This window comes from Pelmatolapia mariae, linkage group LG3_W (genome assembly GCF_036321145.2).
Source record: "Pelmatolapia mariae isolate MD_Pm_ZW linkage group LG3_W, Pm_UMD_F_2, whole genome shotgun sequence".
NCBI lineage: Eukaryota > Metazoa > Chordata > Actinopteri > Cichliformes > Cichlidae > Pelmatolapia > Pelmatolapia mariae.
This window is the reverse complement of record NC_086229.1, coordinates 52,484,272-52,511,312: the sequence shown is the minus strand read 5'-3', so window position 1 is coordinate 52,511,312 and position 27,041 is coordinate 52,484,272. Positions and strand designations below refer to the sequence as shown.

The 27,041-nt window shown below is 41.0% G+C and overlaps 2 protein-coding genes across 3 annotated transcripts; both read right to left on the bottom strand.

Moving 5' to 3' along the window:
* Positions 1–4,020: 4,020 nt before the first annotated feature.
* Positions 4,021–18,129, bottom strand: slc10a7 (solute carrier family 10 member 7). Of its 2 annotated transcripts, XM_063469648.1 has the most exons (12): positions 17,878–18,129; positions 15,860–15,942; positions 15,629–15,765; positions 14,648–14,723; positions 14,528–14,566; positions 14,365–14,400; positions 13,536–13,619; positions 13,292–13,457; positions 9,471–9,522; positions 8,897–8,970; positions 8,359–8,504; positions 4,021–6,916 (listed from the first exon to the last, which is right to left on the bottom strand). In XM_063469648.1, the coding sequence occupies exons 1-12, from the start codon at positions 17,975–17,977 to the stop codon at positions 6,884–6,886; spliced, it is 1,026 nt and encodes a 341-aa protein (XP_063325718.1). In that variant the 5' UTR covers positions 17,978–18,129; the 3' UTR covers positions 4,021–6,883. The 2 variants fall into 2 exon arrangements, with proteins under 2 accessions (XP_063325718.1, XP_063325717.1); XM_063469647.1 differs by lacking the exon at positions 4,021–6,916 and having other exon boundaries at positions 8,155–8,504.
* A 1,494-nt stretch (positions 18,130–19,623) lies between these two features.
* On the bottom strand, positions 19,624–27,041 carry ttc29 (tetratricopeptide repeat domain 29). Its single transcript, XM_063468695.1, has 11 exons — positions 26,959–27,041; positions 26,338–26,397; positions 25,087–25,250; positions 24,733–24,909; positions 23,149–23,376; positions 21,920–22,029; positions 20,761–20,852; positions 20,347–20,470; positions 19,988–20,214; positions 19,890–19,956; positions 19,624–19,791 (listed from the first exon to the last, which is right to left on the bottom strand). Exons 1-11 carry the CDS (start codon positions 27,039–27,041, stop codon positions 19,624–19,626), a joined length of 1,500 nt encoding a protein of 499 aa, XP_063324765.1.

The following is a 27,041-nucleotide window of genomic DNA, read 5'->3' as shown; positions in this document are numbered from 1 at the left end:
ATACCAAAACCTTTTAAGGACAAGAAAAAAATTCCTGATTAACTCCTCCATTGTCTTTTTTTCTGATTTTATCAGCAACAGCTCCCTACTTATAAAAAGCTTCAAAAACTTGACCCTGTAATGCATTTACGGCCCTGATTAATGTCAATCAATTGCTTTCTTCACACCATTGGTGGCTGCTTCATTTGATTATGTAAATTCAGTCATTCAAATGATTACTTTGATTGTTGTCAATACAAGCTGCTTAACTTATGCCTAATCACACAAGCATAGATACAGACTGGGGGAAAAGGTGCACTCCTAAAACAGGTTATTTATGCACCCTTGTTGCACAAATATGGTGCAGCAAGGGTGCTGGACTAAAAAAACCTCCTTGTGATTGCTTTGGTTACTAGGAGATTAAATTACAGGCAACAATGGTAAACCAAATCAACCAGAAACTTTATACTGAACATGAGCACTAAGAGAATTTTCTTACCACAAGGCTCACCTAATCATGCACCCATTCAAAGTGCTTTAATTCTATGCCCAGGCACTTTTGACCTTATGCTCACAATGGCTGCAGCAAGGGCTTGTCAGTAAGGATTCAGTGGCCGCGGTTGGAGAAACCAGCTATTAAACCACGGACCTTCTATACATTTTAGATTAGTTACAGTGGCTTGCAAAAGTATTCGGCCCCCTTGAACTTTCCCACATTTTGTCACATTACAGCCACAAACATGAATCAGTTTTATTGGAATTCCACGTGAAAGACCAATACAAAGTGGTGTACACGTGAGAAGTGGAACGAAAATCATACATGATTCCAAACATTTTTTACAAATAAATAACTGCAAAGTGGGGTGTGCGTAATTATTCAGCCTCCTGAGTCAATACTTTGTAGAACCACCTTTTGCTGCAATGTTAGCTGCCAGTCTTTTAGGGTATGTCTCTACCAGCTTTGCACATCTAGAGACTGAAATCCTTGCCCATTCTTCTTTGCAAAACAGCTCCAGCTCAGTCAGATTAGATGGACAGCGTTTGTGAACAGCAGTTTTCAGATCTTGCCACAGATTCTCGATTGGATTTAGATCTGGACTTTGACTGGGCCATTCTAACACATGGATATGTTTTGTTTTGTTTTAAACCATTCCATTGTTGCCCTGGCTTTATGTTTAGGGTCGTTGTCCTGCTGGAAGGTGAACCTCCACCCCAGTCTCAAGTCTTTTGCAGACTCCAAGAGGTTTTCTTCCAAGACTGCCCTGTATTTGGCTCCATCCATCTTCCCATCAACTCTGACCAGCTTCCCTGTCCCTGCTGAAGAGAAGCACCCCCAGAGCATGATGCTGCCACCACCATATTTGACAGTGGGGATGGTGTGTTCAGAGTGATGTGCAGTGTTAGTTTTCCGCCACACATAGCGTTTTGCATTTTGGCCAAAAAGTTCCATTTTGGTCTCATCTGACCAGAGCACCTTCTTCCACATGTTTGCTGTGTCCCCCACATGGCTTGTGGCAAACTGCAAACGGGACTTCTTATGGTTTTCTGTTAACAATGGCTTTCTTCTTGCCACTCTTCCATAAAGGCCAACTTTGTGCAGTGCACGACTAATAGTTGTCCTATGGACAGATTCCCCCACCTGAGCTGTAGATCTCTGCAGCTCGTCCAGAGTCACCATGGGCCTCTTGGCTGCATTTCTGATCAGCGCTCTCCTTGTTTGGCCTGTGAGTTTAGGTGGACGGCCTTGTCTTGGTAGGTTTACAGTTGTGCCATACTCCTTCCATTTCTGAATGATGGCTTGAGCAGTGCTCCGTGGGATGTTCAAGGCTTGGGAAATCTTTTTGTAGCCTAAGCCTGCTTTAAATTTCTCAATAACTTTATCCCTGACCTGTCTGGTGTGTTCTTTGGACTTCATGGTGTTGTTGCTCCCAATATTCTCTTAGACAACCTCTGAGGCCGTCACAGAGTAGCTGTATTTGTACTGACATTAGATTACACACAGGTGCACTCTATTTAGTCATTAGCACTCATCAGGCAATGTCTATGGGCAACTGACTGCACTCAGACCAAAGAGGGCTGAATAATTACGCACACCCCACTTTGCAGTTATTTATTTGTAAAAAATGTTTGGAATCATGTATGATTTTCGTTCCACTTCTCACGGGTACACCACTTTGTATTGGTCTTTCTCGTGGAATTCCAATAAAATTGATTCATGTAGCTGTAAACCTCAGTAACTGTGACAGGTCTGTTTAGTGACAAAATACATTTGTAAACGCAGTTTATAGACTAGCACAAGGATAAAACCACCCTGAAATACAATATCAGAAACTGTATTTGGACTTAGCTTTCTCAAAATGCTAATATATTCGCTGCTTTTTAGCTGATACTAGCTAATGTATTAGCATTATTTTTTAGCTCTGATAACATACATATAGATGAGATGAGATACCCTTTATTTTTCAGTTGCAGTTGCCCACAACCAAGATGACAGACCTTGCCGACCGTACATACAACACACAAACATCACATTGGGGAGACAGGTCAGGCAGTAAAAGGAAAAACAGTGAAATGTATAACACAAAAGGGTAATTCAGGAGAAAAAGAATGCACAGATATCATCACACCATGACACAATAAACAACAGATAAGCAACATGGGAGAATAATCCAGTGTGTACAGCTGGATCTGGGACCGCTGCAATCTTCGATCGCGCCTCCAGCTGATCCGCTGTCCACATCTCATCCGATGTGGAGCCAGTCAGTTCTGAAATTTTCTTCCTCCTTCCAGAGTTTCAGTAACTATTGTTTTAAATTCATTAGCTCCAAAACCAACAGAACTTTCACTTGTGACAGCACAGCAATGCAGATGAATGCAAACATTGTCATCTACTGCAGTGTAGGCTCCACAGGGATGACTATGAAATGGGCTTCAAGGATAAAACTGTGGTCAGTCAGTCTGTTGCTGAAAGAGATATTCTGACAGCTTTTGCCCAGATCGCTTCTTCATTAGTTTTAAACAAGCAGGGTCTCCAGAGGACCTTTCAGGTCCCGTTGAGCCGTGGTCCCAGAGAAAAAGGAGCTTGGCAGGCTGTCACGAAATTCGCTGTAAATGTTCACGATCATCCACAGATTATTTAAGCCAGCAGAGCACATTAATAGACTCCATAGACAAAAGCACACACTGGTACACTTTCTAAGAAGAATCAGCAAGAGCACACACTCTTATTTTCTTCAGAAGAAAATATTCCTGGCTAAATCTTTCTGTCTCCAACATAAGTAGAAGAATAAAGCTACAATCTGAGTAGCAAGTTAACAGAGAAGAATAGGGAGACATACACCTTTTGGTGGATGATGTTTAGTATGTTTTTAGGATGCATGTGTAAATATACCACAGTATATAGACAATGACAGTAGGGCTGTAAGTCCAGCTCTGTAACTGCGTGTGTAGATTAGGTTTTACAGGCTGATTTTAACAAGCAGTTTTTTGAATCTGTGGAGGAAGAGACTACACTGCTGATCACTAACATGCATATTAAATTGTTAAGTCATGTGAATGCACTCAAAAATAAAAAGTATATTTTCAGTATCATACACTTTTCATTTCTTTATTCAGCTCCTGTAGTTTGAGCCTAAATGCTGGTTTTTAAATTAGGTTTGATTGAGGGTTAAAAACAGCACAAAGCGTCTGCGGTCTGCTGGCAGTGCTTTTATTGGTTTATTTTACGACTACTCCTTCCAAATGATGTGACAGAAGAGCCATCTGTCCAGAAAAAGATGGGTCAGTGAAATTAATGAGCTGCCAATACGGCCCATTTGGTCAGAGAACAAATACAAGGATTTATTCTAAAGTGCTTCTGGCCTCAGAGGACGAAGCACTCGTTAGGGCTGTTAAGACTTCGTTAAAGAAGTAAGAGAAACACATTCCAGGTACTTCTAACAGCTAGTAGGCTATCGGTGTGTAGAAAATAGTCTCTGCTCAAAATGTGGTACTGTGTTACAAAGAGAAAGCCTTTTTGTGTTTAATTTCCAAAACTTCTTTAATAAAACAAACACAAAATCAGACACATACATATCCCACTCATTGTTTTCTCCCCACAATAAATTACAATGACAAAACAACCACACTGCAAATAGACTGAACAGAGATTCACTGTAAGCTGGACAACATAAGAAATGACATTTGTGCTGTAAAGGCTTCAGAATTAAAGTGAATGTGGTAACATTCTCGGTCACAGACGCCAAAATGTACAGTATTTTCAACACTATGTTAACATCTTTTTGAAAGGGCAACAATCATGTGAAAGGAGACTGGAGGCTTTACAGAGTCTTAGGTGGATACAAAAGCTAATTTCTGCTACTGGAAAAAGAAAAAAAATGCCATCCACAGTTCAAAGTTTTGACTTTCTAACTTCAACTTTCAAACATCTGAGCTAATACTTTGAAATTGCAACTTTGCAATCTATCTGGCTTTTTTTTTTTTTGGATTCGTGCAATTAAGGTTACATAGCTGGAGAAGACCAAAACAAGAGATAAAAGAACCTGGCGTCACATGGTGGACATGAGCTCCACTCCAACTGAATATTGGTGTTGTCCGCTGTTAAATCAAGCAACACTTTGCTTAGAAATTTTAATGACACCAACTTGGATTGTGTCACTTTTGTGAAAACAACTTTAGAAGTGGCTTAAAAATAGGTATTGCAGGTTTTTGGTCCATCACTTCAATTCACTTTAATAATATAAGACAGAAACACCATGCTATAATTCGTTGTAGGATATTTCCCATTAATGTTGTTATTGCGACTCCACAGGCTATGTTTGTATCCCTGGTGATAATGTAAGCCAGAAGTAACAGGGGTCTCCTGGATATAGATCCCCAACAGATCTATATTCAGGAGTGTTTGAAATAAGTTCAAAGGATGGACAATATGTGGTTTCTTCTTTTTCCAGTGTAAGGTTAGGTACACATGACGACTACAGACTAAAAAAAATACTGTAATGTGGGACTGAAACTGAATACAGTCTGCTCACTACTGGATTTGACTGGTCGAGCAGCATGGTGGTGAAAACCAACGGGCATCTGTAGTGACGTACCAACAAAGCAGAGTAGGATTAAAACCTCATGATGCTGCTATCTGTAATTCAGTGCTAGAAAGGATAGTGATGGTAATTTTAACATGGTAGCACTACTTTAAGCTACAACAAATACAGAGTTAGCTGTGCACAGAGCTACTGTAAGGCGCTCCAGTGTGTCCTCTGAGGCTTGATGGAGTTGTGCTATTATGTAGCGTGAAAGCCCTTAAAGAAAAATGGAAGTCAAAGTTGTCACAATTTACCAGAAGGATGTAAGGCTAAGTCGTTAGAGCAAAGAACAAAATAGAAAAATACTACCAAAGTTCCCCTGAGCAAATTCCCACCCTTTTTCCTCACTGGTGTGCATTTCGGTTTGGTCCACAGAACGAGATGGACTAGAACAACGTTTTAGTGAATATCATGTGCTGCTGTTCTAACTGAGATAACTCATTCGCTGTCATACCTCTGAATAAGGTAAAGCAGCTCCAGACCTCATGTCACAAAATTTTGTTATGCAAATCTAGATTCTAGAGGTCTGAAATCTATTATTGTATTTTAAAGTTGTAGCTCTGGAGCCCAGCACCCTAGAATGTGGAGGAACTCAAGCCCTGGACTCTAAGACTCTAGAGTTCTAGATTTTTCCTCCCAAAAAAACATTTACTGTAGACTTTGGTTGGTGTAATATGTAGATATAATCAACTATATTGTTTCCTTAGATAATACCATATTCTACAGCTATGTTCAGAGGTTTATTTAGATCTTTATTCTAGAGCTTGAGTGATGCGGGATTTCTGAGACTGATACTGATATTTGGTGGTTTAAAACTCTGATATTCCGCTTTTGCTTTCTTTAACATTTCTTATATCTAGTGATTTATTTTACTTGTTCACGGTCTGCCTGCTCCGATTGTTTGTGGAATTCTGAGCGCGTGTCAACAGGAACGTTGCAGAGTGCCCCGTAGGAAAAAATCTGCAATGTCAAGACATTGTTAGAAAATTGTTCCCCCATCTCTTTACTTTTTTAATTTTGCAATATTAAATGCCAATAACAACAGACTGGCAGGTATCTCATACCAAACAATAATATCAGCTTTACCCATTCCTGCTTTTTTTGTGCTTTGTTACTATTTAACAGGATCCTTACTGAGAGCCCAAAGCTCTCCTTATTGGTCCGAGACATAAATGCCCTTATGGGTGACAGATTTGGTTAGAATCTGAGGGAAGCAGGCCAGGAATTAAACTGAGACAGCCATATAAAAACAAGTGAACCAAGTCATTAAATATTTTAAAAAAAATAATAATAATTTGACCGGTAAACTTGGACTCACTACTCCAGTATTAATGTACTAACATCTTCCACTCAACTAAACGCCACCAATAAACTACTTGTAAGACAAACGGCATTTTAGAAAGTGTCGAAAATCCAATTGGCTGTTACGATACTGTATATTAAGTATCAGATAATCCAGATAGTCCATGTAACAAACACTGACGCAGGCAGCGACCGCTAGTGGGAAGGTAGAAAAATGTTGAAAACAACAGAAAAGAGAAAAGACTGGTCCAAATAACTTCATCCTTCTGGCTCCAAAATCCATATAAAAATAGAACTCGCACTTAGTTTAATATAAAACAATATATATGCTGGAAAGAGGAGTCTTTCCTCATGATAGAAAGAAAATAACTGAGGCACGCGGTTCCTCTCGTTCTTTCCGCTAGGCTGAGGTCTTCGTTGATTGGTAGCAATAAGGCACGTGTGACTACTGCAATCCTCCACCATAGTTCCCTTTTGTATGAGACACCAGTAACTTCACAAAAGCCTACATTTTATCCTCGTCAGATGGGCTGCAGCGCTGACAGCTTCACCGCCTGAACAGAGACAAGAGCCATGAGAAAGAAAAGATTGAGAAGAAAAAACATCAGACAAAAGACGAGTCATTTAACAGGACAAAGAAAACTCTGGAGTTATTTAATGACCAACAACATGAAGCCAATTACTCATTTTCCCCATCCTAGCAGCACAGTTATAACAGGCAGCTGAAGCTTGTACAAACACAACGTTGAACCGCTCGTCATTAACTTTAACCCGCCTTTATAAACAGAGTGAAGTAAGCGAAGCAAAAAGGTCCATGTCCCACCAACAACACAACATCAGTTTGACACCAGAGGGCGCTGTTGCACCCAGAGCGCAGAATTAAACAATGTGCAAAAAAAATTATTCATCTGATAGTGGCACACCAAAGTGTTCAATATTAAATAACTAAATATGTGGATAAAACGGACAACATGACATGGGATAATGTGAATATAATGGAGTTTAATAGAGCTCATTCTTATGGGAGTAGCATGATGACAAACAAAATGTAAGCTATGCATATAAAATTTTGTAAAAAAAAAACAAAACAAAACAATTATTTAATTATTAAATAAATGCCAAAAGTGAACAATTTGAAATAACAGTCAAAATATTAATTCACAAATTTAATATTCTGAGAACAGAATTCAAAACTGTAGAAACAATGAAAACAATAACTAAAAATAAACAAAAAAGCCCACATTTTTAGATCTAATGACACTTAATGCTTTATTTTCTTTTTGTTTCTAATGAATTGAATAAAACATGTTTAAAAACATAATTTGTATTTGAATTTGATTTTTAATGACACAGGTCAAGATCGATCTTTTTTTTTCTCTTGTTTATTCTGTAGTGACTCATATTTGACAGAGACTACATAATTATTTAGATGCAGTATATTGTTAAATTTAATGGGACTTACACAGCTGACTTTTTTAAATGCCCAAAAGAACAATAAACAAAGTAAAAAGACAAAATTTCAAGCTGAAAAAGTTAAAATGGTACAAAATGTATGAAAGGAAAATTGTTTGTCAGTGTGTCAGTAAAGGGCTTTCATAAATCAGAGTATTACTAAGAAAACAAATGTAAACCATATTCATGGTTCAGTCACACTTGAATATTATTATTATTGTTATAATTCATTTTTCTTTAATGTATTTAATATTGAACACTTTGGGCTTCCATATCTTAAAAAAGAAAACCCAGGGAAGCCACAGTAGAGATTTTTTTTTAAATTATATACAGAAAATAATTGAATTTGCTCTTCCGTCCGTTCTTACTCACTCGGGTCAGACAGAAGTGTTGGCACGCAGCCTTATCGCAACAACAGACTAGACTGTAGGGGGACAAGGTGTAGAGGTTAGTGTTGGCATGGAGCCGCCACGTCGAGGAGCAGGAGAGTTTGATTTAACATCGTCCTCAAAGTGCACGTGTGTGTGTGTGTGTGTGTGTGTACCTTCTGCCGGCTGGTCATCCAGCTGCGGATGGTCGGTACGAGGACGGAGCCGAGCAGGATCTGAGCCGGATGGTAGATCAGGAGAGGGACTGAGATCAGAGACAGGTGCTCATAGCCTTCAAACACGATCTTCAACATGGGGATACCTGTGATTAAATAAATAAGGAAGACCTCATGGACTTAAAGCTAACCCAGCATTTAAAATTAGACTTCAGAATGAGATGCAGTGTAGACGAGATGACTTTGTTCACTTCATGCCAGCTCCGACCTGCAGCAGAGCTCACGACCGAGCTCAGAGCTTCAGAGGCCTCAGAAGCTCTTTCTAACTCCTCCAGATTTATCTTCTCTTTACTTTCAAACTTAAAACTCCACAGAGCTCTCAGGAGACACCCAACACTTTATACAAGTTTTTGCGTGCATGCAGGAGCTCTCTTCAAACACAACTTTGATGTGAAGTTTCTCTCTAACACAAAATCTGAGCGTCTAATCTGGATGTCAGACGCAGCGTGTTAGCGTATATTTAAGTACATGCACCCACCCAGGGTTAGAGACTTGTGTGTGGAGCAGAACATGATGGCAACGGTGTCCGCGGGGCTGAACCTGGAGCCTGGCCTGCAGAGACAAAGAGGAAGTTAAAACATGTCATCTGTCACCCTCCAGACGGTTTGCACTTCATGCCTGCAGGTGGTGACCTTTAAACCCAGAGCAAAATGTTGGAGCAGTTCTTATTGTTTTAAGGAGCCACGACATGGAATGATAAGAATATGATGAATAAATAAAATGTATAAAAATAAAATGTGTAAATACCAAACTGTGAAAAAAAAGAAATGAAATCTTAAAATTTAAGATATGATTAAAGTTGTTGTTTTTCTGTTTTTTCTTAATTTTCACGTTAAGGATTTAATACAGCTGATTCTTCTGGAAGTAACTTGATGACAAAACCTACAAGAAATAAATGCTGAAAGCCACTTAATGCTACTAAAAAAATTAAATTAAAAAAATATATTTAGAAAAACATTTCATTACATTTCTGGGCAGAGCTATGTAAAAATAATCAATATAATGAATATTAAAAAAAAAGAGAAGGACAGGTTGAGAAGGAGGAAGCTTACCTGGTGGAAAAGGCAAATGTGAGCAGCATGAAGCTGATCTGGATGGAGAAAACTGCAGAGCAAGAAAAAAGAGGCAAATTTAACTTCTCATTTCATATTAAGCTAAAATCAACATTTAGATGGACTTTTAGCAGCTTTTCTTTTTAAATTACTATTTTAAATCTTAAAAAAATAACAATAAAAAACAGTCCATTCATTACTCCAACAGTCTGTGGAGTGACCTCTATGGTGGAAATCTTCAGTAACTCCTTCATTAACGGCTGATTTTATTAGTTTAGTATTGAGTTCTTCGATTAGCCCTTTTTTGGATTGATTCACCAATATCTGTTCTTCTACACTGCAGCTGCTTTGCAGCTGTTGTAGTCTGTGCTAAGCATCTGTAAAAGACGTTGTGTGAGTTTGTTCATTTGTGATTTATCATGGATTTTTATTCTAAATTAATAAAAATATATGGGTACTGAGATGTATTAGTTCTATACATTGTCTGTGAAAGTTTTCATTTTTAGACCAGCTAGCCCGAGGGGTAAAATAAAACACCACACTGTTTGTGAGGGAATAGTTGTACACGTTAATAGTCTATAAATACTGTTTCTATGCTTGTGTTCAGTCAAAACACTGTTTATTTTATCTCAGTGTATTTGTGTTCCTATATTCAGCGGTTACTGTTTTCTTTCCTTTTAAGTTAGCTTGGCTACTTACCAAGGTAAAACTTGGTACAAGACAAGAGCTGTAGAGATTTTATGGTCATTTGGCGCCCTCTAGTGGCTGATACACTAACCTCAATAAACAACCTGCTGTGAGTATAAAAACACTGGACGTGACTTCCAGGTCTGAAAGGTGGGCTTCCTTAAATCTGCATTAGTTTTAATGACTAGCAGAGGGAAACACTGGCAAACCTGGCAAACTGCTAACTTAACCAACACAATCATTAGGAGTTTTTTGTTTTCTTTTTTGCCACTGATTTTACTGAGAGCCAGAGACTTCAAGAAACCAATTACAACCAATCAGGAAGTGCACGTTTCCCTAGCAACCAGAGGTTAAATCATGTCCAACATGGCAAACAACTCTTGAACAATCTTTTGAGATCAGTTGGGTCAGCTTAACTTATGTTTATGGGAAAACAGTCTTAGCAGACAGTTTCCTTTATGGGAAACATAAAAGAACAACTTTAAGGCTCATGGCTACGGGCCATAAAGAAAAGGAAGATTAGTCAGGACTTCAGTCATAAGTCCTGTGGTCGGCTGTTTAAGGATCTGATCAGGATCTCTTCTGGATGCCTCACTTCAGAAAGTGGATGTCAGGGTATACACCCTGAACTCTCTGTAGGGATTACACATCTCATGTGGCTTAATTACACCATGGGATGGCTAATGGCTAATGGAAGTGAAGGATTTCATTGGGTGGTGGCCGGTATGCTGGAGCATTTGAAAAGATGTCATCTGAACAGATAGAGGTAGTTTTTGGGTGTGAAAAGTGAAGCCAGTGTAGAAGTGTCTTCAACCTGCATTATTTTTAATGACCAGCAGGGGAAGATCGCTGATTCAGCAAAAACTGGCAAACCTGGCAAACTGCTAGCTTAACCAACACAATCATTGGGTTTTTTGGTGCAGCACCTTCTCTGACACTGATTTTAACGAGAGCCAGAAACTTCCAGAAACCAGTGCCAACCAATCAGGAAGTGTACGCTTCCCTAGCAACCAGAGGTTAAATCGTGTTCAACATAGCAAACAACTCCTGAACAATCTATTGAGATCAGTTGGGTCAGCTCAATGCACATTTATGGGAAAACAGCCATTATCTGCCTTGATCTATGTGCTTAGCAGTTTCCTTGACAACTTTATGAGCTCATGGCTATGGGCCATAAAGAAAAGGAAGATTCAGGACTTGGCTCTGAACACCACATCCAGAACACCCTGGATTTTGTTGAGAAGGTAAGAGATGTCATTATGGAGGCAGATGAAACCATGGTCTCCTACGACGTTACATCTCTCTTCACTTGCATCCCGGTCACGGAAGCGTTGGAGGTAGTCCGTGTGTCTTCATTCCACCTACTTCACATACAAGGGTCAGTTCTACAGGCAGAAACATGGGTGTGCCATGGGCTCCCCAGTTTCACCCATCGTGGCCAATTTGTACATGGAAGAAGTGGAAAAGAGGGCTTTGCTATCCTACCCTGGAACACCACCAAGCCATTGGTTCAGATATGTGGATGACACCTGGGTGAAAATCAAATCTCAGGACGTACTACATTTCACGGATCACATTAACTCGGTGGACCGACACATCAAATTCACCAGGGAGGATATGAAAAGTGGCAGGTTAGCCTTCTTAGACTGTGAGATTTCCATCAGTAATGGGGGACATCTAAAAGCTGACGTGTACCGTAAACCTACACATACGGATCAGTATCTAAGGTTTGACTCTCATCATCCACTGGAGCACAAACTGGGTGTCATCAGGACGCTACAACACAGAGCAAACACCATCCCCACAGACACAGCGGCTAGGGAGGCAGAAGAACATCACATCAAGAAGGCCCTGAGTAAATGTGGTTATCCCAGCTGGACTTTTGTCAAAGCGGGAAAGGCACCTAAAGAAAGCTCCAGCCGATCCAGGAGAGAAGGACAACCGCTGCCCAAGCGAAAACCTGTAGTGATCCCATATGTGTCAGGAGTATCGGAGCAGTTGAGACGCATTTTTTCTAAACACCGGGTCTCTGTGGCTTTTAAACCCCAAAACACGCTGCGCCAAAAATTGGTCCACCCCAAGGATCGGGTCCCCCGACACAAACAGAGTAACATAGTGTACGCTGTTAAGTGCCAGGAGGATTGCCAGGATTTATACATCGGGGAAACCAAACAACCTCTAGCGAAGCGGATGGCACAACACAGAAGAGCAACCTCGTCAGGCCAGGACTCTGCAGTCTATTTACACCTACAGGCCAGTGGACACTCTTTCAATGATGAGGATGTACACATCCTGGACAGGGAAGAACGCTGGTTTGAGCGCGGAGTCAAGGAGGCCATTTATGTGAAAAGGGAAAGACCATCTCTAAATCGAGGAGGGGGCCTAAGGGTACATCTTTCACCATCTTACAATGCTGTGATTGCAGCCATTCCCCAACTCTCTGTGAATGGTACTCATGGCCATTGATCAGTGTTCTTTGATCAGTGGGTTTTGGTCAGTGGTTGTTGATCAATGGTCATGAGAATTTGCATAATTATGATTAAGGAACTGACCTCACAGCCCATTGTTCCTTCAGCTGGCTGGTTTCAGTCATTATGCAAATGTACTGTTTATAAGATTGGGGAAACCTGCAGTCAGCTGAGACTGAAGAAGTCACTTGGATGAGTGACGAAACGTTTGTCCCACAAAACGCTACGTCCAGATGAACAGAATAAACTTTTGGAGATTTACTTTCCTGGATGATTGAGAATGCATCAAGACATTCAGGACTTCAGTCATAAATTCGGTAGTCGGCAGTTTAAGGACAGGACGATACCTGTGGTTGCAAACAGGCTTCCAGTGTTATAGAAGTCTGTGGGATAACAGCTCTCTGACCTCGGTAACACTTTCCAGATGAGCTCATATTCTCAGTCACTGGTTTCAGTTTACAGTGAATATAACATGAAGTCCACTTGAACTTTTGGTAGTTCTCAGAGTAACCGAGGAGAAATGTATTCAGGGATGCTTAAAAAGTTGAACTTTTCAGCGCTAGCACCATTATTTTTAACACTTCCTCTGATAGTTTAGTTCAAATTTACAATTTACATTTGATTTCCATTAATCTGCCATTGATGACACGCAGAAGGTGTACTGACTGATAAGGCCGACCAGCAGCAGGCTGGTGGGGTCCAGCTCGATGCTGGGGTTACTGAAGGTTTCGCAGAAGGTGGTGTAGATGATCATGAGGAGGACGGCGCTGCTGATGGCGCCGAACGGGGGCTTTTGCCTTTCCAGAAATTCCCTGAGGAAACCGCGACACACCTGCGCACAACCGAGCAAAACAGCTGATTTAGAGTTCAGACTTTAGACCAAGCCTTCAGGACGTGCGCCGCTTCATACCTGACCCAGGATCAGAGGCACCACCACCGTCATGAAGAGCTGAGAGAAGATGGAGGAGAAGGGAACGGAGGACGAGGAGCCGAGCTGGAGGAGGAACAGGAAAAAATAAATAAATACAAATATTATCACAAGAAATACACAAATTATTGATCATATAAAAAAATTTATTAAAAAAAACAAAAAAAAAAAATGGCCTGACTACTCCCCAATAATCATTAAAAAAAATTATGCTTAATTTTAGTTCTTTTATGACTACTTTTCATTTTTTTATGACCCTTGGTTGTGTAGTGTCTTTTTTTCTTTTAAAAGTAAGGTAAATAAAAAATCTCATCAGTTATTGTGTGTGTTATTTAATTATTCGTACATCTTTTAAAGCTTTTTTGGTTCTAATTTTATTCTGATTTTCATTTTTATTGTTTTGTGACTGTTCGGTTGTGTTTAATGTCCTTGTGGTCATTTCAAATCTCTTTATGGTTGCTTTGTGTGATTATTTTAGCTCATTTGTGGTTTTTCGAGCTCTTTTTGTGTTTAGAGATATTTACTTTGCATACATACTTATTTATATTCTTATCTGGACATCAAACAGCAATCGAAAACAAAGTTTAAATTTATCCATTTTTCACTTTCTTCATATTTGGAGCAGCACTGGTTGCGGTTTGGTATCTTGCTTGTAGCGTGTCTGTAATTTAAAAGTGATCATTTTGCTTGTTTTATGTCTCAGTTTGGTTGTTGTGGATCTGTTTATGGTTGTTTTATGTTCATAACCCGACCAGGACGTCCTTACAAACGTCTAAGCCTCGTAAGGCGTCATGTGGCAGGCGAGACTTACAAAGAGCAGCAGCAGCAGAGGAGTGACGACGATTCCCTGCAGGGAGAAAAAAGGAAAAGAGAAATCAGGATTACAGCTTTGACTCTTCGTTCATTACTGCAGGATCCCTTCATTACAGTCACAATCCTCCAAGGAACGTGAAACAGAAAAAAAACTGTCTTACCAAGAAGCTTCCAAAGGCAGAGTTGAAGATGGCGGCGGCCTGCACAAACACGCACTCAGTTTATCACTTTGGTGACACTGCAGGTTTAATCTGACCTGCTAATCTTTGTGTTTGTGTTACCTCGTTGCCTCCGACAGCCTTGGTGAGAATAACGGCAGAAGAGACCGGAGGGGGCATGCAGCTCACTGTCTGTAACCTAGGCAACCACAACAACCACAGGGTGAAGAAGAAAGAGGAGGGTGAGGATGAAACAGATCTGAGTCACTGCCTGCCTCCTCAGAGGAAATTGTGAGGATGGAGGAATGTTTTTCACAAATGAGGAAAAAAAACAAAACAATGCAATACGATGTCACGCAAACAGGTCTGCAGGTGGGAGGGGCTTGTGTGAGACTGAGATGACCATATTAGGAATATGTCCCCTCTGTGATGTCATAAAGAGCAGAAAAAACTGCCTGAAACATAAAGAGTTCAGAGCCGTCTGAAGTCTGGAATTGCTTCCACATAGAAAAAATGTTTACAGATCTTATAAATCTATATTTTATTTACAACTGATGATACAAAATGCACCACATCATCTCTCTCTCCAAGGGCACCTCCTCCATCTCATGCGGGAGGTAGTCCTGATCCCGCAGACAAATGGGAACCTTGAAGAGGCCGCTAGGAAAACTGCAACCACCAAGTACCTGCAGAGGGTCAGGCAAGTCCTGAGCTGGGTGTTTTTATATATATATATATATATATATATATATATATATATACATACATACACACATATATATATATATATACATACACACATATATATATACACATACATATATATATATATATATATATATTTTTTTTTTAATTTGATGACTTCACTTGGACGGACCTCAAAACAAAACTGTGAAAGAAAATAAAATATCCTGTTCCTGGTGTTTCATTGGGTAGCTGGAAAGAGGGAAGTCTCACATTATACACAAACACATAGAACCGGGTCTGTAGTAATCTGTGAATGTGTGTCTTTATGCCAGCCCTCCAGGTACTGTGAGAATAAAGAACAACATTCTCTCTCTCTCTCTCTCTCACACACACACAGACACACACACAGGGTCCTACCCTCTGAGCAGCCATTGGTCGATGGCGGTCAGTGCGAGCACCTTGAGCAGCAGCCAAATGGCGAGTGGGAAGAAGATGAGGGTGAAGGACTGAACAAAGAGGTGGAGCCGCACGTGAAGCAGCGCACTGGTCAGCTCCTGCACACAGAGACGGAGACTTTTCCAAACTGCACCTGAATGCAACACTGCATGTTCCATACCTGAGGACAGAAGCAGGATGGGAGCAGCTCACCTCCGTTTTTAGCGACAGGCCGCTGTTGAAGAAGATGAGCGAGACGGCGATGTACGCTACAGTGACCTCCGGCTTTAAAGGACCTGACAGAGAGAAACAGATCAAATTTTCAAATGTGACATAGTCTGTGTAATACAGCAGGGAGAGGAAGCAGTCATCTGCTCTCTGTAGCTCTGCGTGGAGACCTGTTTTTACTGCAGTATGGAATAAAAGGGTTTTCACAGAGCAACGTGCATTGAGTAGGATAAATATTAATAATAATATATATTCTATTTATAGTATGTTATTATTATCATTATTATTATGTTTGAACAAAGTTTTTGCAACATCTCCTAATGTAAGAATAGAGGTAATGATCTTCTAATGTTATCCAATGCAGTTTCACCTCAGTGCTGCCTTTGTGACGTTGACATAATAGTTTCCTTAATAGGATCTAGCTTTAGGTCGGTGTCTTTGGTTCAGCTCTTGACTTGTTTTCCTCTTATTTATCTGTAAGGACCTTCTCTGTTAGGGTGTGCAAATTTTCCTCTTACGTTGCTTGTATGACCTGTGAGGTTCCACAAGGTTCACTCCCGGGTTAATTGTTATTTTCTTTTTACCAGCTTCTTTTAGCTAGCATCATTCAATCTTTTTATGGCATTTCATATCATTTCTGGATAACCAGCTGGAGGATAGTTAACTGATCATCCCAGATTATGCACTGACTCTTCAATAACTACCTTGTTTTAAACTTCATATATAACTGAACAAAGACTGATCGCACCACAACTTCTGTCTCCAAGTCAGCTGTGTCATCCATGCTCGCAGTTTACAAAAGATGAGAGGTGCATTTCTTTTAGCCGAAACAAGACTAAGGCGCAACTGTTTTCAACACAACAGCAGCAAGTAAAACAAACAATCAAAGAAACAAAAACACACCACACCTGTGCTGATGTCATACTTCCAAAATCCCAACATGCAAATTGGCTGAAAAAACACTGTAGTAATCTGTGAATGTGTTATGAAGTTGAGACTTCAAAATGCGTGACGTCACAATGGATTTGACCATCTTTTATATACAGTCAATGGTAACACGTTAAAATAAGAGTCCAGCAAATATGAGCAAGAAAACCCACTGATATTTGAAGCCGGCGTTTACGAGCAGCGCTTAAAGGCACCACTCCGATAGTGGCGTCTTATCTAATCTACAGGAAAAATGAGCGGAGGGGTTATCAGCTCCGGTGGCGGCTGATTTGTAGTTATCATTGCTTATGCTTTCTCCTCACTTAGTTTACTGGGAGTAATTAAAGATGCCGATAACGTGCTCGTGGACGCGCACACATGAGCGCGGAGCGGAGCACGGAGGCAGGGTTGACATTACCTACCGAATGCAACGTGTCACTACAGCGGCACTTCAGGTACGGAGGGACACACACACACACACACACACACACACACACACACACACACACACACACACACACACACAAGGAACCACTGTGACGTAGAGCCTGGCTGTCCCAGGGCCAGTATGCAGGGGAACCGCGACATTCCACTGAAAAAAAATCCTGAAATGTACATTTTGTTAAAGTCTGACAAAACCTCCATTCAATACATCACTATGTTATAAATAAATAAAACCAACAGTATTTGCACTTTGTTTCGGCTTAGGTCATATTCACAGAATAATGCAATGTTAAGTTGATAGTCAACACTTTTCTTCAAATTTCGGGGAAACAGCGCTAAATAAAGTTGTTCATTTATAGAAGATCAAATGTTGCCAGGTAAATCAGCCTTGTGGCGATTTATTTTGTGAATCCTAACGATTGATTTAAGGTGTTAAGTCTTTACCTGAAAGAACACCTTTGGCCCTGAGAGAAAAGTAAAAGGATGGCAAACTCTTTCACAGCCTGGCAGTAAAATACCCCAAACTGACCACTTAATAAACTGAATATTTGTTAATTTCGCGTCATTCAAAGACTGAACACATTTTAAAGCAACACCATTGAACTTCAGTGATGAACTTCCGACCCTCTCACCTCCTTTCACTCCGATGCTGGGCTGCAGCTTGGCCGATAAGATGACCAGCACGATCCCGACGATGAACCACTCCTTTCGTATCCTCGCCACGAGGCCCATGTTTCAGCTCGCCGGTGGCCCACCGGCTCTCCCCGCCTGCCCCCCACGGTCACAGCAGCCGGGACAGAAGTTCCCACAACTCCGGCGCTTCTTCTACGAAGCTTTTACTGTCACAAAACACAGGCAGAGGAAGCCGAGGCTGCTTCCGGACACATGGGCCCAAACAAGCCGTAAAGACCAGATTAGAGACGCACCGACTAAATCATTACCGTAACACTACTAAAAGCGTGTAACGATCAGAATCTGAAAAAATGTCAATATAAGATTACATGTTAGGATACAGTTCCATTATTTATAGGTTAAAAAATACAAGTAAAAGTATGCATAATACTGTTATAAATAAAGCTTTGTAAGAAACAGGTAAAGAAACAATGGATGTAAGGGTCAGTATAACATTAACACATTTTAGTAAATATTTTAAAAGTTATTTATTAAAAATATGTGCCATTTATTTAACTATAAACAAATAATCATAGCAAACATTTTTAAAAAATGTAAAAAAAATATTTAGAAAATTGTTATAATGAGGGATTGTTTTAGGTGAACAAGTCATAAAAATATTTTTAAAAATTGAAGTTTGTACAAAACAAAATAGACAAATTTTAATTGACTTGGAGAACAACAGTATATAACATGTAAATAAGGCTGAAATCCCAAACCTCATGCTTTGATGTCCATTTCTCTTCTTACCACAGTTTTGTATTCAGTATTTAACGTCTTTTAAAACACTCAAGGTCACTTTTAATAGAAGACTTATGAACAATAACCAATGACAAACAAACTATATATCAAGTCAATAAAGCTAAATTTTAACACTGAGTATAAAAACTGACATTAAAACATTACAAGTGCTTGAGTACAGATGAATTGTGTGGTTGTAGTACATTGTTAACTATGCAGAAAAGGGATCTCGTGACATGCTGTGATTAGACCTGTGTGATAAGGAGCGTCCTTGTAATGACATCATTATGACTGTTGTACATTTCTTTGTGGATGATGGCCTTCAGCTGATACAATTCAAAAGTAAACCATGGTGCAGTGCGAGAGAAGGAAAGGTTTCTAAAGGAGCCATCTTTAGTTTAGCGTTTATCATTTTCACTCTTATTTTTAATTGATACTATACGGAGGCGAGATTTGGGTAAACGATCGTAGATGTTCTAGGCTATCCCAGCTATCATATAGCATCCTATAGTCTTTGCTAGCATGCTGCATTACTGTGATCTGTGTTTCCTTCCTGTCAAATGTTTGAATGACAGTAAAAATGAGTCTTAGGCGAGACGCGGGACACGTTGCTAAACTGTCGCAGGGCTAACACAGACAGACAACCATTCATACCTATAGCAAGTTTACAGGGTCAGCCCTGTAAATACTGACTCTTTGTATAAATTTGATTTGTTTATGAATAAAAGTCTTTGCATGTTATGAAATGCTCATGATTGTTCTTCACTCCATCACATCTGTATGATATCTCGATGCCACATGAAAAAAAAAACATCTGAAGAAAAATTTAAATAGTAAATTTGTGCTGCTGCCAAAACGTTTGGCCTCGACAAAGCACACAGCAGGTGTTTCAGGGTTTCATCTTTATTCACGGTAACAGGTAACTCTTCTCCTTTCTCTCCCTCATATTGTCAAACGACGGCCTGTTAAAACCAGGCAGGAGAGTAGTAGTCCTCGGAATCCACACTGAGGTCCTCGCGTCCTCGTTTCACCTTCCAGGCGAGCAGCGCCTCCAGAGCGGCGGGCGAGGTTGAGGTAAGGTTGGCGCTGTATTTTCCAATCGTGGCGTGGGCGTGAGCGGAGGCCACCAACACCTGATGGAGGAAAAGCAGCAGGGTCACAGCCTTACAGTCGACATCTGGATCCACATAAACTGTGAGGAAATGTCCTCAGACTCTTCAGTCAATTTAACTTCATGACTACTTCCTGAGTCACAGGTCTCAAAGTTCACAGGCTGAAGGACAGGCAGCAGAAGGACTCTAATGAAGGATGCACAAGTGTATCCTTTACTCTATTTTTATCTTAAGTGTATAAAAGAGGTAACATGTCATCCTTGTTCCCGAGGTATTGCATTCACAAACTGTGTGACAAGGATACCTCATCAGCCTTTTACGGCCGAGGGCTAAAGACTTAAAGAAAAGACCGACCTGCGCTCTCTGCAGCCGAGCCACATCTTCTGTGGTGCAGGCCACCTTGTAGCCCTGCAGGTAGTACTCAGCAGCTTTCACATACTGACTCTACAGAGACACACAGAGATGGGGAAGCAAGCCCAGGTGTTTACGAGGCAAAGCTAACATTTTTCAGCTGCTATAAATCAGTGTGATTGGTTATTGATTCCTGCACTGAATACTGTGGGGTGTGATTGGTACCCTGCTGAAGTAGATGTTTCCCAGACACAGATGGACGTCGATCAGTCTGTGATGCAGTCCGCTGCTACGAGACATGGCGGCTAACTTCTCCAGACACGCGACCGCCTCCTCGATGTATCCCTCGCTGTGCCACACACACACACACACACACACACGAAGATGGAAAATGAACACTTGACTACAAGAAGGTTACTTGACTCACATTTGCACAGAGACCTGTCAATGTTGTGCTGATAAACTTTACTTAAACTAGAAATTTCCTTTGTGTTTTTTTTTAAATTAGTTTAGATTTGTAAGCAGTTTTTTTTAACCTAAAGTCTATTTTTTCTTTACTGTAACTAAATTAAATGTTTTTAATTCAGTTTTAGTCACTATAATACATTTGTGTGTGTGTGTGTGTGTGTGTGTGTGTACCTCTTTAGAGACTTTGCCAAAGCTTTGTAGGCCTTCACCACTCTGTCTGTGTCGTCTAGGGTGTGAAAAATCTCCATGCTGGTGTTAAAGAACTGGACACACACACACACACACACACACACACACACACACACACACACACACACACACACACACACACACACACACACACAAAACTTGAATAATTTTTGGGGGGATGTGCGTATGAAATGGGGCTCCACTGAAATCTGTTAAAAACACAGTAAGTGGCTCTTTTGTGTGACTTGCTACCTAACACCACACACATGTGGATTCATCCGCAGCCTAAAATAGTCCCACCTAAACTGCCTTTTTGCCCTCGGGTTCTGTGTTTTTGAGTTTGATTTTCTGTTCTTGGGTTTTACTATTAACACCTCTTAATCTGTCTCCCTGGTTTCAGTCTTATTCCATTTAATTCAAAGCTGTGTGTGAGACATCAGGAGTAACATCCCTCCTGAGTTATTGTATTCCAGCAGGAAAGCTGGAAAAGCGTGAAAAACAGGATTTGCTTTTCTTGTTAGTAAACACAGCTACTCATGCGTCATTAGTAATACAGCATAATATTTGTGTTTTTGCACTTAAAAACGCAGCTGCAGCTTGTTCGTGGATGGAGAATGCTCGGTGTTTGCCTATGAAAATTCTGACTGGGAACTTAGAAGTTCCGACTTCCTGGAAACCACCCTTAATCTCATTAACCTCCTGTGTTCCCTTTTCTCTGTTACTGTTTAGTCCCTCTTCTTTTCTGTTTAATGTTTGCGTTTGCTTTCTTCCTATTTTACTTTGAAAGTCCGTTTTCTTCACTGTCCTGTGTGAGTTTTACTTCCTGTCTGTCTTCCTGATTCCCAGCGTGTTTGTTCTGCTCTCTCCTCTTCCTCATCATGGTATAAATGATCCTGTCCTCCTTTTTATCGAGTCGTGTCTTTCCCTCTCTCCCCGAGCCCTTGATTTTCTTTACCTGCTTGAAGCTCACCTTTTGCTCCAACTTTTATGACACTTTGTTCACGTCTTTGAGTAACAGCTGTTAAAACTTTACTGACCAGCTGTTCAAAGAGTAATATCTTCAGCAGAGTGGTCTGAACACAGAGGTGATGAAGTTTGGGTTTCTTCGTGCCGTTCAGAAATCAAACACAATCTTTGGTACCTTTTTGGCTGTGCTGTGGTCTCCTGCTCTTTGATAGGCCAGGCCTACTTGGAAAGCCGCCTCCCCCTTCATGTGTTTGTCTTCAGCTGAAACAGACGTAAAAGTAAAAACTACGTTATAAACACTAATCTTCTGATCTAACTGATCTAACTAATCATATGACAGCCTCACTTTAAAGGATCTTTTAAGCAGAGTCCATTTGATGTCTGTTTGGCAGGCCCGACTTCTATTGAGGAATTTATCCATATATAGGTTTTAGTTTTCGAATTCGAAGATCTTCCTGTGATTTTCAAAGTAAAATCATCAGGATTTTTGTAAAAAAATACTTTAAAAATAATAATAATAATAGATGTTTGTTTATCAAATGCCCAGCGATAACCCCAACCTTGTAGTAGATACACCCATGGTATCAACTGAAAATCCTTGTCTCGCATTCACACGCATTTTCAGACCTTTCTGACCTTTGACCTTCAGGTCACTGAGTGTGGTGTTATTAATGTTTACATCGAACCACAAAGCTTTCAACATAAATTATATATTTGTTAATTTCTTTGGTGTAGCACGAGATGGGAGACGTCGATATCAATATCAATAAATAATAAATTATCAATAAATAAACAATAAACATAAAGCTGTAAAACTTATGAAAGCGCAGTTAAAAATCCAAACTTCAAGCCTTCCTTTGTGTTTTCTAAAACTGTCCAGTGGGGCTAAAGTGGAGTCTTTGTGGGCCAGTTTTGGCCCCCGGGCCTTATGTTTGCACCCCTGATTTAGATGGATAAGAGCACTACAGGCTGGTTTAGAGGTGAATAACAAACTGTGCTAAATGAACGTAACGTAAATGAACTCTTTATAGTTTGTCTCTGCTCGATTCTTCTGATGCATCAGAAATGAAATTCTTTTTGGCGACTGAGTTGAGGCTTTCGCTTTGATTATGGTTAAAAAAACCTGTAATTTATTTTAATAAACAGAATAAATAAACAGACAAATCGCCTCCTTCTTCAGAAGAATAAACATTTCAAACTCTGTAGCTATCAGGACCAGTTCTTAACCCCCTCTGAAAACGTGGTACTCGTTGTTTTGCTGAATATTTCTCTGCTTCTGCCTTCACTGTGATCCTCTCAGCACAAACACCTCCTCCTCTGTCTATTTTTAATCTAAATGTTACACGTGTGTGTGTTTCCATGCATAGATTACTCCGATGCGCTGCCTCTCACTGTGTTTTCAGCCCTGGTTCCACCTACACTCCACGGCCCTGCTGTTGCCTTCGTGCAGCAGCGTCAGGGCCTTCTTGTGGTCCTCGGCGGCCAGCGGCACCTCCGCCAGCTCTCTGTAGATCTTCCACAGATCCCGGCAGGCCCGGAGCTTCAGGGGCCGACCGTCTGAGTCCAGCCAGCCGCCGTCCTCCGCCTGTTCGCGGCATAGCTCTCCCTGCTGCCTCGCCTCCTCCAGCTCACCTGAGAGAGGTGGCATTTTTATAAGAGTGAGTGCAACATGAGTTCAACCGTCACAGGAAAATAAAGAGAAAAAACAACAACAAAAAAACTAAATCAAATAAAAATACCAAACATCTAGCTGGTTTTGAGGGAATAAGCTTGAGTTTTAGATCGTCTAAGTGAAGAATGTTTCATTTTTTGAGTGCTGATTTAGCTCACAGGGTCAATCAGGTGACCCATACACCATAAGACTAACACAGAGGGCTGCATTCAGGTCGGTGTGTCTTCCATCTTTCTTGTCTTCTCTGCACCGCCCTGGCACAATAAATTATTAATTTGAGTTAGTTATTTTTAATCTCAGGCTTTCTTCCACAGTGTGTTCTTTGTCTTGTCTTCTTCTCGTCACCCCCAACCGGTAGCAGGAGATGGCTGAAGCTTCCTCTGCCGGATGTTTTTTCATGTTAAAAGGGAGTTTTTTCTTCCCACCGTCTCCAAATGCTTGCTCATAGAGGGTTGTCCGATGGTTGGGGTGTTGTATGTTGTAATTTATCACGAGGACCAATAACAGCACAAGCAAGAGGAGATCTCATGTGGTTGTTCCACATCTTTTCAACACTGCCCCCTGGTGAGTCTACACAGCTACAACACTCACAAAGGACCAACACACAACTGCCCTCTTTAGGTAAGAGACTAATGCATCAGTGTCAGCGAAGGACAAGTATGCCTGTGTGTACATCTGCGGCTCTCCACTTACACACAGAGCAGAGCACTAGACACTCCCACAGTGTGGGCAGCAGTGGTACTAAAACATACTACAGATGGACTGCAAGGTTGGCTGGTATTTTACAATAATTAAAATGTTTAAGTTTCTAATTATGATCAATATTTACAATGAACTTTTCAGGATCAAACTGAAAGGAGAAGCCACACCTTTCACTGCAAATGGAAGTTAAATAAGGTCTTATTGTAGGTGACAAAAGGAAAAGTTTTAACTTATACTCAGTCTCACATAAAAATAAAACACACAGAAGAAAACAAAACTTCATGTTCAGCTTTGATTTTCTTTTAATCTGAATGTGATTCAAGGTTTTACTGGCCGCAGTTTTTAGTGCTGCTCATCTAAATCACCTCGACCTTGGCACTGCGCTCACCAGAAATAAAACAGCCAAGTTTGCGGCTGAATGGATGCTTGGATGTTAAGACAGGCTAAGAGCAGACAGACAGAGAGTTTCATTATTCACTGTCATCGTTAGTAATTCAGATTAGTCAGTTACTGTTTCTACTGTCTTGGAGCAACTGTGACCACATAATTTCCTCAGGGATTAATAAAGTGCTGTGATTCTGATCATTCACTGTCACTATACTCGGTGTGTGCACCTCGATCCAGGTAGAGCTCAGTCAGGCAGGCCTGGGCCTCGGTGGCTGCTCTGGAGAACCTCCCTTTCTCTCTGTCAGTACAGCTGTGGTAGAAGTAGAAGCGGAGCCAGAGGTCCTCGGGGTCTGAGAAGAACCGACCCAAAAGGAGACGCTCCTCGCAGACGGTGGACCAGATACCTGCAACAGAAGTCACCTGGTCCTGAACCATGGACGCAGTCTTGTTCTGTGTTCAACAACAACAACTTTACACTCATTATGTCACTGACACACAAACCCACTGATCTAATCAATAAATGAAGCCTTACTGGAATCAGAAGGATTGAATCGAGGCTCTGTGTGCGTGTGTGTGTGTACCGGTCCTTTCAGCCTCCTCAGCCAAGCTCAGGTGCTGGCTAATGGTCTCCATTTTGTGTCTTTGTTCCACCAGAGGAGGAGCACGAAGCCTGAGTGATCCCGGTTCAGCCGTCGCCCTCCAGTCCTGATCAGAGTGCAGCAGAGAGACGAGCTCAGAGAACGACCTGAATGACAGAAAGACATTTTTTGGGGATCTTTTTAACTTTGTGTAATTTTGAAATCTAAGGAGATAAATAAAAACCCGGCTGACCACCTGGGAAAAGCAGGCTACTACCAAAGCACGTCAGAGCACCAGTCCAATGTTTGTCAGAAATGTGCTGCACTGAAGCGAAACATCAACTGTGACAGAGCCTCCATCTTCCATGAATTCTTTTTTATTTATAATGCAGTTGTTTGTTGTACAGTCTATTTCTAATGATCCTTTCAAAGGGAAACTGGAGTTTGCTGCATCCAGGATTAATTACTCCAAGTCGGATTTTCTTTAATAGCAATAACTTCAAATGCTCAACGCGCCTGCATCAGCCATAAACCGTCAAACAGAGATTCAATATAACACAGGAGGAATCACAGCAGTGGGATGAGTCTGGTATCAACATGTGGGGGAGAAACAAAACATAAAATGCATTTTGAAGGTTTCTCCAGCGAATGATCAGAAAACAGATCAAACCTCCAGAGTACCGGCTCTTTTCCCCCTGTGTCATAGACATTAAATGAATGCAGTGTTGCTGTTGAAACTGAGACGTACCCCATGAGAAGGTTTTATCTTTGGTTGCAGATTTTAACAAAGCCCGAAAATCTCACACACCTGTCTCCAGCACTAAGAAACTTATGAGGGCTCAAAGCTGCTGTCAAAATAAGATGACTTAAAAAGTGCCACTCTGTGCAGTTTGGGGGTGAAAGTGTTGATTGCATGAAGGAAAAGCTCAGCTAGATATTTAACATCATTGTACAGTGGAAAACAGCTGGCTCTGAGGCGTTTGGGTGCTGTAGGAAAATAGGAAACAAGCACAGTGTTGGCTGGGTCCTGTGTAAAATAATGAAATGTGTTGCATGTCTAATGGACAATCAGTTCTTCATTATAAAAAAACATGTTTATCATGTCCGTGAGTGTTTGATCACACTGACGGTAATTTTGTTTTTGTACATCAGCTCTTGTAGGCGGAAAACTGTGCAACAGTCAGCCTACGACTGCAGAATCTTGTTTTTGAGTCAGACATTAAACATTTATCTTGCTGACGGAGAAACAGATACCTGTGGAAGCCTTCCTGCAGCAGCCGCACACAGATGCTCTGCTTCGGACTGCTTCTGAACCTGATGTGAGAGATGGAGGAGGAGGAGTAAAGATTACAGATGTGAGAGAGGAGGAAGAAGATGTTAGGCAGCTCACCGTGAGCGTGTCACAGGAGAAAAATCAGTCTGCAGCCCCTCTCTTTGCAGCAGAGGGTGCTCACACCACTCAGATTTCATGGTCACGATTGCTAAGCAGTACATCTCTAACTCCTTAAACTAACTGCTGACTGGCACCTGTACACCTGAGAGCTGTGCTGTGGTTTTCTTTGTGTTAGTTGTATTATTGTAGGGTCTTTACCTTACAATAAGCGCCTTGAGGCAACTGTTGTTGTGATTTGCCGTTATATACTTACTCCACAAAATATCAAACCACAGTCAGAGATCACAGGGACTACGATGGTGGTTATAAACTTTCACTACTAAGCTGGGCTCTCAGCTGCAGGCTCTGAGCGCGCTCGCATAAAATGATCCCTATGAGTGCCCACTACTACAACCAGAGACATTGTCAAATATGATAAAATGGTGATTAAAGTGGTGGTGCCTGTGTTAAAATCCACCCAGTGACACTGAGGAGGAACTCACAGAGCGATTTCTTTCCTGGTCAGACTCTCTGCTGGTCGAGCCGGGCCCAGTCTGGCTCTGAGGGACTCCTTCGTCTGCTTCAT